The following is a 13,090-nucleotide window of genomic DNA, read 5'->3' on the forward strand; positions in this document are numbered from 1 at the left end:
AAAAAAAAAAAAAAAAAACGCCACCACCCTTGCTGCAGGACACCGCCATGGCTGATATGAGAGGTAAGATTTGAAGAAGAACCTAATCCCCACCACTGAAACTTGTCGAAGAAAGCTTCAGCCCTCACTGCTCTCTGAAGCCACAAAGCACCGGTTTCGCCAGTAACAACCGCCAGCGACATCCAACCGTCACAAACCACCAGTGACAAAACAGAAAACTGATTCGCCACAGATCCACCCGACATGCCCAAGATCCGACGCTGTCCGCCAAGGTCTGCATCAGAGCCTTCACCGAAGACCTCCACCCAACGGATCTTCACTTCACACACCGAGGAATCGCCGGATCCACCACCTTCGAGAAGCATCCAAACCGACGCCGACACTATAGCAAGAAGCGGAAAACTGAAAAGAAATTACAAGGAGAAGAAAAACTAATCGGGACAGAGCTTTCTCCGACACTGGAAGAGCAACCAGAGAGGCAGATCAAAGTTGGTGGCGGCTCTCTCTCTCGCCGCAATTTTAGGGTTCATAGTTACGAGAGATGACAAGCTTTAAGATACGGACAATTAGAAAGAAAAAGAGTCCATTGGAAATATAATTCAAAATTTACAGTTGAAACTAAATGTCAATCATATATTTTAAATTCTTTAATATTTTCTGTCGTCACAAACAATTTTGTTTATGTCGTCACATACAGCTCTGTTTATCAAACAGCTAGTCTTTCAAAACTATTAAATTTCTTAAATAATGTGTTTTTTTTTTGTCGTCCTCAAATAATGTGTTTGTGTCTCAAAAACAGCATAACTATTCCTAAAATATAAGCTTTAGTCATAATTTTCAAAACTATTACATATTTTACCAAAATGGCATAAAGTTTATAATTAAAAAAACAACAAGTTTGATTCAGCTTTACATAATGTAATTGGTAATAGTATAAGTTGTCCTTATCCTTATATTGTTGTGGTTAGATTCAGTAGCTATCTCTACGAGATTCTCACCTTCGTTCTCTCTGTTGTATTGTGTATATAAACACAGCTCCTACACATCAATAGATTCACGATTCACAACTTCTACTATAGTATCAGAGCCCGGTCCGCACATGTTCAACGCAATCCACAATCGGCCTGCTGATTCATGCCCGAATATACCGAAATTGATGCCTAAAACAGAGATCATCTCGAGATGGTGTATTAGGGATACAATATCCTACATTGGAAATTGAGTAGGATCTTAAATGGTATATATAAAATATATGTATCTGCACTCATTGCTAGTTAGTTTAAATTAGAAGCCCACAATCTAATAATTAGTTTGGATTTTTGGATAAGTGGGTATTATAAGACTATATCATATTAATTATAAAATTTGCCTTTTGAAAAACTGATTTAAACTACTGCGAGTCTGCGACACAATTTATTTGTATATCAAAGAACTTTTAAACCTCATGACAAATCTTCTTAAAAACTAAATTAAACCAATACGTAAAGACCTAAACATATTTGTGAGAGGGGGTCTTTTACCTTTTTACTCTAGTACTAGCTTACTCTTTCACTACACTTCTTAGTCTCTTAACTCAAGTTTGATATATATTAACTGTCGTTACATGAGCTTATGACTCCTTAGTTGTGCTTCATCTTCTTCTGTCCATATACTTCCCTGAGGAGGTCTTCAAGTTCTTCACAGAGAGGTTCTGGAGTTAGCTGAATCATCTCATCATCATCACCATCAGTACCCTCATCCTCATCTGGATCTGTCTCCTCCTCACTGCTTAGCCACCCACAGTGAGAACTCTGGGCACCTAAAGAATGATTTTGCCCTCAGTAAAAGAATATTTCATGCGTTGAGACATTGTTATCGAAATGAGTATATATACCTCCAACAGAATGGCGTGCATTATATACTGATGCTTCTACGAATTGAAAAGCTGGTGGCGATGAGTCCATGACTGCTTCGTTAGTGATCGATAATGCATCAGCCTCCTGAGTGCACAAGATGATCATATAACATGTTAAGTAGCAATATGGGTTCAAGAAACCATTCAATAGTCTCTGATCATGAAAGCAACAAATTTGTGACCAAGAAGAACAAATCACCTTTTCTTCTTCTGCTTCTTGTTTTACTAGACACATTTCTTCTTGTTCCTCTTGCTTTTCAAGGCAAATAGAAAGGAGGGCAGCATAGTTACCATCTTCGATCAGAAACCATTGGTCCTCACCATACACCTGAAAAATCGAAATCGAGTAAAGTGTCACTTTCAAGTTGTTTCAAGGAAAGCGCACTTTTTAACAAAGGGAAAATGGAGAGTCCAAAACTGTTTAACAAAAACCTCTGGCACGTGCTTGATACTCGCATTGATAACACGCTTGTCAAAACCATACTCTTTCATGCGGTCTCGAGCTGCATCCTCTCGCCTCAATCCAATCTGCTGCAAAAACAAGGAGAAGACAAGTAGCAATTTAAACCATAGAAGAAGAATGAAGAACACTCATCAAACAGATGTCTATTTCTCATTGAGAATCAATTGAAACCTAGTGCATATTCTTTTCTCACAAGTCCCAAACCTCCACCACACACTGATCTTTTCAAATCCTGTATGTAACGTCAAAGCTTACTTAAGTAAGAAAACCCCAAGTCCAAACAACTCATCCCACACCAATCTCTTTAATCCTCTATGTAACAATAAAGCTTTACCTTTTTTCTTCCTCTGGGCGCCATTTCTATCTTCTCTTTGGTTTCTGAAGAAATCGGAGTAACAAAAATATCAGTTTCCAGTCTTTGTGTTAAAATCAATCAATCACACCAAAGACAACTCAAGAGTGATCAGTTTTCAAGCCTATGCAACAACAACAAAAAGCTTGGTTCGTTCCCAAAAACTTTCAACAGTTTACAGCAGAGAGATAAAAGCAAAAAAAAATCCAAAAATCTCAAACTCACTAATTTGAGACCTTTGAGTTCACTAAATTTGAGAAAACATGTAAGAAAGAAACAATTTTTCTGCTCGTTTCCACAAAATCAGAAACAAGATATATCAAAAATGTCCTAAGTCTCAAGCACACATTAGGATTTAGGAACATCACAATAATAAACCCATTACAGGACATGGCGGCTTAAGTCATGATCAACATTTATACATGGAAAGATCGAGTTGGGTACGACGACGACATACCTAAGAATCGTGTTTGATTCCTGACCAGAGAGACGAAACGAAACAAGGATTTTGCAGGTTCGAGAAGAGGGAGTCTTTGAGCGAGGAAGTGAGAGAGAATGAGACTTGAAACAAAAATGGCGTGAAGTGTGAAACTTTTTTTTTTTGTTTATTAATCAGATTTAACTTTTTTTTTTAATGTCATAGTTTTGACATTTTTGTTAAGTTGAGGACAGAGAAACCAACCATACTACTAAGTACGAACACTTACCTTTATTCAGCGTTAATAACGCTGCGTTATGTTAAATTGGTATCTCCGAGATATAGAGACAAACAAGCAACGACTAAAACACACACAAAAGGGAATAGAGCAAAAAGAGAATTCTGATGATCCTGTGTATATATGGAGAGCAGGAGAGAGCTTACAATGTAAACGAGGAAAGCTCTTTTCTATTAAGTCTTCAAACTAAACAACTAACTAAGTGGGATGTGATTTTATGTACAGAAAAAAACTAAGTATGAGCACTGATTCACCAAGGTCCTGATTCTGTCCTCCTCAGCCTTTTCTTTGGACCTCCTTGAACAAGATTCCTCAACTCCATCTCCTGTTTTATAAACATACACAGCAGAGTTTTATAAGTTTAGAGATGGCATACAGCGGTATTGATGAGTTTAGTGTTACAATGGGAACGACTATTATTTACCTGATTCTTTTGCATTTCCATAATCTTTGCCTGTAAAACATGGAGGCATATAATTAGTATGTAACTAAAAGAAATGTACATAATTATGGGCAGATGTGATGCTAAGTATGGTTCGGTTACCTGCTTTCTTTGTAACTCGTCATTCTCTTCCTTCAACTTTGCCACTTCTGCTTCGAGCTCCACAGTATAAGCCTACAAATAATATTAAGAACTACTGAGAAGCTTATACTAGCATGTCACTCAAACCGTAAGACCCTCAGATTTATAACTCAGCCATTTGTAATGTGACATGTCTAATTTCTTAAGTTTTATGTTTTGGTAGCACCAATCGCCCCTCTTTACATTCCCTCATAATAATACCAAAAATGTAGTCACTATATAACTTCTTGATGGACTTGAACCCTCAAATAGTCTGAGCCACTGGGGCATTAGCAAATTACATTCCAATATATGGTCTGGTCTGCTGTGGATGCAACATGTCTATACACCAATACCAGAACGTTCATATTTGTTTCCAAGATTCATTCAGCCACAAGAAACACAAGTCCCAATAATTCTGTTTTACCATTTTCAATAGATAAGACACTTAACACTATGATTTCAACACTTCGTTGTGGGCTAAAGAAGAACTAAACTACAAGATAACCAACCAAATTTACTTTTACAAGTCTCTTGGCACATAACACATTCAAGAGCATGTAGAAAGATGGTGATGAAGAGATAAACCATTTTACCTGTTTCCTGGCTCGTGACCTTGCAGCTGATTCTCGGTTCTTTATCATTCTTCTTTGCCTCCTCTCAACAACTTTCTCCACAGTACCACTCTTTCTACCCCTTACACCACCATTAAACATGTAAGGAGACGGAGAGAGTGATGAACAATCACCATTACTCTTCCCTATCCCTTCTGATGACAATGGTGTAACTGGAGACACAGCACCAACACCCACAGCTCCAGGAATTGCAGCAGCACTACCATTGACCAAGCCCATATTGTTCGTTTGAGACTGATCTCCAAATCCCATAATGCCACCACCTCTTATCCCAGGACTATTAAGCTGGCCAATTTGTGTTCCATAACAAAAACCAGGCTGCTTAGGCATGATTGTTGGCTGTTGTTGTTGCGGTTGCTGGTATGTTGATCTAGCTCCATTAACATTCAGAGGCAAACTAGAACCTTGAACCTGCAAAGGATTTGCAGTCTCTGCACCCACTAAACCGGCAGCAACAACTCGTGGAGGAGGCTGCTGAAACCCAACAGAGAAACCCGTGTTGGCATCATTACCAAAATAACCGGCTTTAATGTTCTCAGCAATCTCAGCTTCCTCTCTTACAACACCAGCACGGACCAAAAACTCCTCCAGAGTTACTTCACCTAACGTTTGCTGCCTCTGCCTCTGACTCTGACTCTGACTCTGATTCTGAGCTTGAGCTTGTGGCTGAGACAAGTTTGTTCCTCCTCCTCCACTGTTCCCAACTTTAGAGAGATCTTTCCAAACTTGATCAACTGTCATCTGACTAAGCGTTCGAGGCAGAGTCAAGGAGCCTTGCTTCTGCAACTGTAAGCCCTCTTGTCCTCCAGCAGCAACTGGAACCATACCACTAGCCATGGCTTGTGTCTCTTCAGCACTCCATATGTTCTTTAACAACTCATCCATGTTCATAGACCCAAAATCTTTCCCTAAACTGCTCTGAAACTCATCAAACGTCAAAGAGTATATAGAACCTTGTCTGGTCAACCCTGGTCTAGTCAATGCTCCACCACCTTCTCCTGGTGGCTCATTCCCCAAATTGTTCTTGAAATTCATATTACCATCCATTTTTTTCTGCAAAAATCTGTTTCCAACCTAACCTATTACTGGATCTGAAAAACAAAAAAAAAATTCCAAACTTTAGTATAAAAATCCAAACTTTTTAGTATTCAGAACCCTAATTTGTAGAAATCTGCAAAACCCAATACATTAACAGAGTCGGAAAAGTTAAGTCAAATGGATAAAATCAGATTCAACAAACATGGGGGGTATTATAAATGCGTTTATGAGAAAACATAAGCAAAATTAGTAATTTATCCAAAAATTAAGTATGGACATAAATGGAAAGAATTAAAAGAAGAAGATGATGAGCAAGCGTAGCAATATCCACAGTTTCTTTCTACACACACGACACAAACATACAGAGATGATATATCAGGAGAATATAAATCTATAAGACCTATACCTTTATCGGTTTGATTCGTGTGGCTTCGTCGTCTCTGCCCAAAAATTCAAAATGTCTGCTTCTTCGTTTTAGGTGTTTTGTCTGGTGAGCCAAGTGTCTCTCTGTCTCCTAACCATCCAAATATATACTACTGGAGAACTTTAGTAAATTGGTATATACTTTTGTATAATATTTTTTTTTAGTCACTTTGACTCTTAAGTTTTTTTTTTTTGTTTTTTTTTCCTAATGTTACTTTTTGATTTTACGCATTTTTTTTCTTTGTTGTTCTTAGCTTCATGTTATTTTTCTATCCAACAATATTTGGATATAAATTTGAAGTATATGTATTTACAAAATTGATACTATTAACCTAACCACGAATCACATAATAAATAATTTTCTTTACGATATTATTTCTCATTGTTTATACAATTTTAAATAAAGTATATAAACAAATATGAGATTCAACTATTTATAATGTAATCCAACTACTGGAATATCAGAATTGTTGAAAAGAATGAAACAGAGTTAAGAGTGACTTAAGATATTCCAACTTCCAAATGAGAAAGATATCTACGTCTAAAACTGTTTTGAACGAATTCAAAATTTATTATTCACATTTTCATCTTAACTTCTCAAAAATCTAGATACTATGAGAAGATCATCGCCTATTGAATTTTTTCTTTTTTGTTTTTAAGTCAACTTACAACTAGTTAGCCAATGAAAATGTAATTTTATTTATTTTTAACTATAAAACATATCAGTTAATATTTTATTCATATGATCCCGAAGTGACAAACAGACAAAGTCCCAAATAATCAGTCAATTGAGTTTTTGTTTATTTATTGATCGGTCCACTTACTCCTTTGGTCCTCTAATTAAAAAAGTTTAAAAGAAAAAAAAAAGTAGTTGTAAATGAAAAAACGTGTCGCTCCATCACTGTCCCAACCAACATTAACAAAAAACGAACCAACCTCGATTAGACAGACACATAGTAACCCAAATCTCAGCCGTCGATCGTCGATGTAACGTGGACGGACACATTATTTTTGCTTTCACATCCCACTTTTGTTTTTGTGGGAAGATGTCAGAAACCAAAGAGTCTTCTTTACTTCTTTACAGTTTACATTGGTCCACGTCTCTGGTTTTTTTTTATTTTGGTTAGGTCCAATTATATAGAACCCACCTTGCGTTTTCAGGTTTAAAGAATTAACTACAAGGACAATAATGCTCTCAATTCACTAATTATAGTAGTCTTTTCTTCTTAAGTACATCATTGACTATAGTAGTTTTTAATTTGCTTGGAAAAGCTGTTTAAACATTCACCCTCTCTCTCTCTTTCAATGTGTTATTAGGTGTTTTAAAGATTTAGTTTCTGTTTCATTTTATTAAACTTTTACAAGTTTTCAGGTTTAAAGAATTAGCTATAAGTACAATAATGCTCCCAATTCACTAATTATAGTAGTCTTTTCTTCTTAAGTACATAATTGACCAATGACTATAGTACTATACTAGTAGTTTTTAATTTGCTTGGATTTTTTTTTTAAACATTCTCTCTTTCAATAACAGCCCGATTTTCTTTCTTTTTCACTCTATCAAATACTTACAATTTTTTATGTAACAAATTTAATTTATTTAACTTCCGTGACCATTAACATTCTATTATATTTTTTTCATTATTGGTTAAATTTTCTAACTTATTCTAACTTATGTATTGAGTTATGTTTTTGATGTTAAAAAAAATATATATAGTTTTTCAAATCTCATATTTTTTTTTTATCTTAATCCAAAAACTACTACAACTGTTTAGTTAAGGCTCTTATTGGTTGTTACTTTAAAAAGTCACTAGGAGAGTTACCCGCACGTCTGTGCGGACAGGAATTTAATAGAAAATAAATTCAATTTTTCTTTCTAAAATACTAAAATAGTTTTATTTTTTTTTATTTTTAAATTTTCTCAATTCCATTTTTAAAAATGGAAACAAATAAAAGATCTCAATAAGATGTTTCCTATAGTATTGTACACATATATTATCTTTATTAAGATTTAAAGGCCCATTTTCATATTTTCAAATATTTAATGAGCCCAAAACATTCGTTATGATTAATTTTAATTAGAATAATATAGGAAATGAGATCGTTCTGATCTTTGAAATCAACGAACTAATGTAATTTGTTTATTATTTGGTCTATATATATATGAACTAATGGTATTTGGTTGATTCTTTGATCTAAAAATATTTGAGCTAATGTTCTAATTGACTTCCTTCGTTTAGATCATTAAGATAATATAGAAAGCAACCCATATAAGGGTTTCTAGTAACTGGTCATACAAACATTCAACATATTATCAAGGTTTAGACCATTAGGATAATATAGAAAGCAACCCATATAAGGGTTTCTAGTATTTGGTCATACAAACATTCAACATATTATCAAGTTTGCATATACAAAAAAATTGAAAACTAATATGCCTTCAGCTTATGTCCATGTAGTTTCTCCTACATGCTCCATTACATGATTTATGTAATAACGTCCAGCAAATTCCGAGTTGAAGATATAGAAAACACATTCATAAGTTAAACCCTAGCATGATACACTACTTGATATTAATGAACATTCAAAACTTACATGGCCTTGTGATGCTCAAGTCCTTCAAACTCCGGTTTTATAAATATCTTGGAGGAGGCCAATGTGTTTACAATACACGGTTTACCTAACGATGTTTTAAGTGGTATAAAAGTTTGGTAAATGATTATACCACATAGTGTTTAGCATTTGTTCAATCAAGCGAGTGTTATTAATAGTACATACCTTCATACTCTCCAACCTTCCAGAAACGCAGAACACAAAACACCGGTTCGGTTTGATATGTGAGATGGCATCCAGATGTCTCCCATAAAGACATAAAACGGGTAGCACAGTCGCTTACTGCACGACACTTGATCGTTTCATTCCTTCAAATATAGATAGTCGAAACATTTTATGAAATAGTCAAACTCTAAATTTTACTAACATGATAGGTGAAATAAATGTATTTTACCTGCCATTTAATAGCGTGAAAACAACTTCATTATAATGATCTCTTTTGTCCTTCACAGCTACTACACATCCACAAACATCTATTGTGGCAAAAAGTCAAATTTTCCCCAATGAGATGAATGAACATTTCCAAAATCTATCATATACATACAACTATTATGGTAAAAACTTTTTTTTTGTACTTTTTTATGGGAGGGACCAATACACAAAGTTCCAAATATCCTAAAAAATCTATAGATTCCTTAACCCAAAGATTTCATAACTCTATTAACAGAGTTTAAACATCTATTTTGAGAAAAAGTCAGAATTTGTCTTTACATTGAAATAAATGAATGTTTCCAAAACTATTTAACACTCACATATAACTATTTTAGTATTAAAGTTGAATTTGTATTTTTCTATGGAAGGGGACCATTACAGAAAGTTCCAAATTTTCTAAAAAGACTCTAGATTTCTCAACACAAAGACATCAAAAACCTAAATTCACGGAGTTCAACTTAATAAATTTAAAACTAATTTAAGGAAAACATACCAAAGGAGATGGGATGGTGGATTCTTCCTCAGAAAATATAATCCAAATCTCCGAGTCGGAAATAATATTTGGAATTTACCGATTCCTTTAGGGTCATGGTTGTTTCATCCGTAAACTTGATTTGATAAGGATGATGGGTATTCCTCTCTTTTAGGGTTGGATTGATGATTTTGAAATTCCTTATATCATACCATTCATCCTAGTAGATGTACTTTCGGAGCTTGAGTAGTGTATTCGGTATAAAGCCAACTTCAATTGTTTTACAAATTATAAACAAAAGTAAGAAAAATACATTTATTTAAGCTATATTAACAACATATAAATGTTTATAATTACGTATATAGATATAAAACTTAAATTTAAATATATGTAGTTAAAAATCAAAAATAAATATTAAAATAAAATTTATATAGTTTTAAGCGGTTTAGGCGGTCATCTAGGCGTCTGCTGAGCGCTTAGCGCCTAGAAGCCGCCTAGGCGGCCGACTAGACCGCTTTCTTGAACAACTGGGTATTACTAACAATTTTATTTTTGAAAACAACATTGTTGAAACTAATAAAATGTAATGATGTGTAAAATTTAAAATAAGATGCCCTTCGAATAAGAGAATATTAGAATTTGGTTTTCTTTAAATTGAAAGTTTAAATCATAATGACATAACAATCCTATTATTTGAGATATATTAGAGTTAAGCATTTTATAGGTAATATATAAACTTAAGATATATATAACAATTACATAATTTTAATCAACATTGTTGGAAACTACTAAAATGTGATATTTTCCTCTAGTTCTTCTTTTATAATATAGAATAAGAGGATAATAAGGATATGATTTTTTTCAATGTGAAAGTCTACACCCTTGTGACATAACATTCTTATCATTGGAGAGAAGTTAAATTAAAATATAGTAAAAATGGGGCAAACAACGTTTTATAAATATAATTAAAACTAATTTATTTTAAGAGATATAACAAAGTTCAAGTCTAACAATCCAAAACAATAATGCAATTTCAAAACATAATTAGACAGTCTCAAATATCTCTTTGTAAACAACATTAAGTGTTTTATTCTGACACTTCCCATCTTTATCTGTAACTAACACCTTTAGCCCTTTTCTGGTTGTGACTCTAGAGAAGGCAACATAAAGCTGTCCATGTGTGAAAACCGGTTTCGGTAGAAACAATCTGACATGTTCTAGTCTTTGACCTTGACTCTTATTTATAGTAATTGCAAATGCCACGGTAACAGGAAACTGTCGTCGCCTCATACGAAAGGGAAACTTTGCATCAGGTGGACTAACATACATCCTAGGGATAAGTACCCTATCACCAACCTTTTTTCCTGTCACGATTCTTGCTTCGATTACATGGTTGGCCATCTGAGTAATAATTAGTCTCGTACCGTTACACAAACCTCCCTTTGGATCTATATTCCTTAACAACATGACAAGTGCTCCTATTTTCAACGTCAAAACATGGTTTGACAATCCAGAAACCTGTATATTGTTTAAGAATTCCTGAGTGTAGATCATATCATCATGTCCGCTTATGTCAGACGTTTCAATACTATCAGAGCTAAGATATCGTCTCTCTTCACCTGTGATCAACAAAAAATAAAGAATTTTAAGTATGTTTTAATAGACATTTTTAATAAAAAATTTTACTTCAATGTCAATATTTTTAAATAAAAACTTTTTCTCCAATATCCATATTCCATATTTTATTTTATTTGCATACCTGGGAGCTTAATAAGCATAAACTGATTTATGTTATCAACATCGTCATTCCTTGGACTTAGAATAGCTCTTTCACTAAAGAATTTTAGATCAGTCCTCGTTGCAAAACGTTCTCCATAAATCTCTTTAACTATTGCTTCAATAGGATTCCAACTTGTATTAATTAATAAATCATCAGGAATTTCAATCTCCACATACCCACTATTTGACTCGTTAATTTTGCCATCCCCGATATCAAGAAGCCACTTTGAGAAAGTAGCGAGAGCACCCGCGTCCATACTATTACTTGCCTTGCGAAGTCTCAAATTTTCGGTAAGTTTAAGAACTTTACAACTGTTCCAAAGAACTAATGAGTTTATAGATGCTAAAACTGTCGCCACTCTTCCTCCTTTGGTAATAACAGGTAGTATTTTTCTAAAACCACCTCCTAACATTACAACTTTACCTCCAAATATCTGGTCACACTTCATGATATCTCGCAAACTCCTATCCAAAGTTTCATAACAAAGCTTCTTCATCATTGGAGCCTTGTCCCATATTATGAGCTTTGCTTCTCTAATTAAATCAGCAAGATCAGATTCGGCATCGATCGAACACACAAAAAAATTCATTAAGATTGATTGGAATACCAAATCTTGAATGAGTCGTTCTACCATCTTCCAAAAGCAATGCAGCTATACCACTTGAAGCAACATTCAGAACAATATTACCTTTAGCTCTTATATCAGCACCAATAATAGTCCACATGAATGTTTTTCCAGTACCACCAAAACCATGGACAAAAAACATACCACCTTTGTCGTGATTCACAGAGTGAATGATTTCTTCATAAACACGTCTTTGCTCATCAGTTAGCATTGGTAACAACTTATCGTACAATTCCTGTTGTTTATGAGGCTTATATATTTTTTCATCTGTGATACGCCTATTTACTCCTGTCTTCATGATACTATCATCTGGTTTAGGCATTTTCTCGAAGGCTGTAAGAGACGTCCTATTCGATCGCAACATAAGTTCTATTTCAGTTAAACATATATTTTCTGTCTGAGCCCATGTCAACATTAGACCTACCATAGTAAGTTAAACACTTATTTATAATCTTGTCTTGCGGAAAAAAAAATATTATCAATTAAATTAAAATCATTTTGATATACCTTGATCATTTCTGCGTCTCCTTTCTTTAAACAAAATATCCTCGCACAAGATGTCCTTTGTTTTATTCCAAACTTCCAGAGGACCAGTTAAACTCTTTGTATGCAGTAGGATCACAAATAATTTTCTGAATTATTTGTATTCCTTATCGTCACCTGCTTCATTTATAGCCGCAATGTATTCCTTATCGTCGTCTAGTAATCCCAATGCATAGCAAGCTTCCTGAAAATTCTTAAAGAACACCGTTGACTGTTTTTAAATAGTCAAAGGTTGTTGGTCCTAGAATCTTATTAAGCAAAACTCTCAAGTAATAGGCTTTTCCTACAGATGGCGGTACGTATGTAATCCTGCCTATTGCAAAACTTTTTTGCTTCTCCGACCTTGGCTTCCAAAGTTTTTCTTTCTTATTCCACACAAATTTAGATGGAAATTCAGCATACGTGAGTTCTCTAGCTTGGGGATATATCTTGTTGCATTCCATCCAGCCCAAAAATTTAGAAGTTCTGTTCGTTGTACGGTGCAAGACATCTTCTATTGGATCATCCTCTTTGTAAATAGCCAATTCTTGTCCTGGAAGATGAAA

The 13,090-nt window shown here is 34.4% G+C and overlaps 3 protein-coding genes across 7 annotated transcripts; all 3 read right to left on the reverse strand.

Moving 5' to 3' along the window:
- LOC104779149 lies at nt 1,374-3,423 on the reverse strand. Of its 4 annotated transcripts, none has more exons than XM_019243859.1 (7): nt 3,167-3,423; nt 2,692-2,735; nt 2,529-2,589; nt 2,327-2,422; nt 2,094-2,222; nt 1,874-1,979; nt 1,374-1,798 (listed from the first exon to the last, which is right to left on the reverse strand). In XM_019243859.1, exons 4-7 carry the CDS (start codon nt 2,384-2,386, stop codon nt 1,620-1,622), a joined length of 474 nt encoding a protein of 157 aa, XP_019099404.1. In that variant the 5' UTR covers nt 2,387-2,422; nt 2,529-2,589; nt 2,692-2,735; nt 3,167-3,423; the 3' UTR covers nt 1,374-1,619. The 4 variants fall into 4 exon arrangements, with proteins under 4 accessions (XP_019099404.1, XP_019099403.1, XP_019099402.1 ...); XM_019243858.1 differs by having other exon boundaries at nt 2,327-2,425; XM_019243857.1 differs by lacking the exon at nt 2,529-2,589.
- On the reverse strand, nt 3,514-6,184 carry LOC104777620 (ABSCISIC ACID-INSENSITIVE 5-like protein 5). Of its 2 annotated transcripts, none has more exons than XM_010501901.1 (5): nt 6,067-6,184; nt 4,584-5,713; nt 3,970-4,041; nt 3,850-3,879; nt 3,514-3,750 (listed from the first exon to the last, which is right to left on the reverse strand). In XM_010501901.1, the coding sequence occupies exons 2-5, from the start codon at nt 5,667-5,669 to the stop codon at nt 3,676-3,678; spliced, it is 1,263 nt and encodes a 420-aa protein (XP_010500203.1). In that variant the 5' UTR covers nt 5,670-5,713; nt 6,067-6,184; the 3' UTR covers nt 3,514-3,675. The 2 variants fall into 2 exon arrangements, with proteins under 2 accessions (XP_010500203.1, XP_010500204.1); XM_010501902.1 differs by having other exon boundaries at nt 6,061-6,176.
- On the reverse strand, nt 8,672-12,324 carry LOC104779150. The gene is made up of 6 exons (XM_010503536.1): nt 11,985-12,324; nt 11,357-11,782; nt 11,034-11,216; nt 9,088-9,148; nt 8,859-9,001; nt 8,672-8,760 (listed from the first exon to the last, which is right to left on the reverse strand). The coding sequence occupies exons 1-6, from the start codon at nt 12,322-12,324 to the stop codon at nt 8,672-8,674; spliced, it is 1,242 nt and encodes a 413-aa protein (XP_010501838.1).

Source organism: Camelina sativa, chromosome 3 (assembly GCF_000633955.1).
Source record: "Camelina sativa cultivar DH55 chromosome 3, Cs, whole genome shotgun sequence".
NCBI classification, from domain to species: Eukaryota; Viridiplantae; Streptophyta; class Magnoliopsida; order Brassicales; family Brassicaceae; genus Camelina; species Camelina sativa.

Excerpts from the sequence above, each read along its gene's own strand:
- LOC104779149 (XM_019243856.1), bottom strand. The coding sequence starts at position 2,715 with ATGGCGCCCAGAGGAAGAAAAAAG. Across the intron at positions 2,426-2,691 it reads CGCCCAGAGGAAGAAAAAAG|CAGATTGGATTGAGGCGAGA; the intron begins GTAAAGCTTTAT and ends TTGTTTTTGCAG. Across the intron at positions 1,799-1,873 it reads TGCACGCCATTCTGTTGGAG|GTGCCCAGAGTTCTCACTGT; the intron begins GTATATATACTC and ends ATCATTCTTTAG.
- LOC104777620 (XM_010501901.1), bottom strand. The coding sequence starts at position 5,669 with ATGGATGGTAATATGAATTTCAAGAACAATTTGGGGAATGAGCCACCA. Across the intron at positions 4,042-4,583 it reads GGTCACGAGCCAGGAAACAG|GCTTATACTGTGGAGCTCGA; the intron begins GTAAAATGGTTT and ends TATTATTTGTAG. Across the intron at positions 3,751-3,849 it reads TGGAAATGCAAAAGAATCAG|GAGATGGAGTTGAGGAATCT; the intron begins GTAAATAATAGT and ends TTTATAAAACAG.
- LOC104779150 (XM_010503536.1), bottom strand. The coding sequence starts at position 12,324 with ATGCCTAAACCAGATGATAGTATCATGAAGACAGGAGTAAATAGGCGT. Across the intron at positions 9,002-9,087 it reads TTCACGCTATTAAATGGCAG|GAATGAAACGATCAAGTGTC; the intron begins GTAAAATACATT and ends CTATATTTGAAG. Across the intron at positions 8,761-8,858 it reads GAAGGTTGGAGAGTATGAAG|GTAAACCGTGTATTGTAAAC; the intron begins GTATGTACTATT and ends AAACATCGTTAG.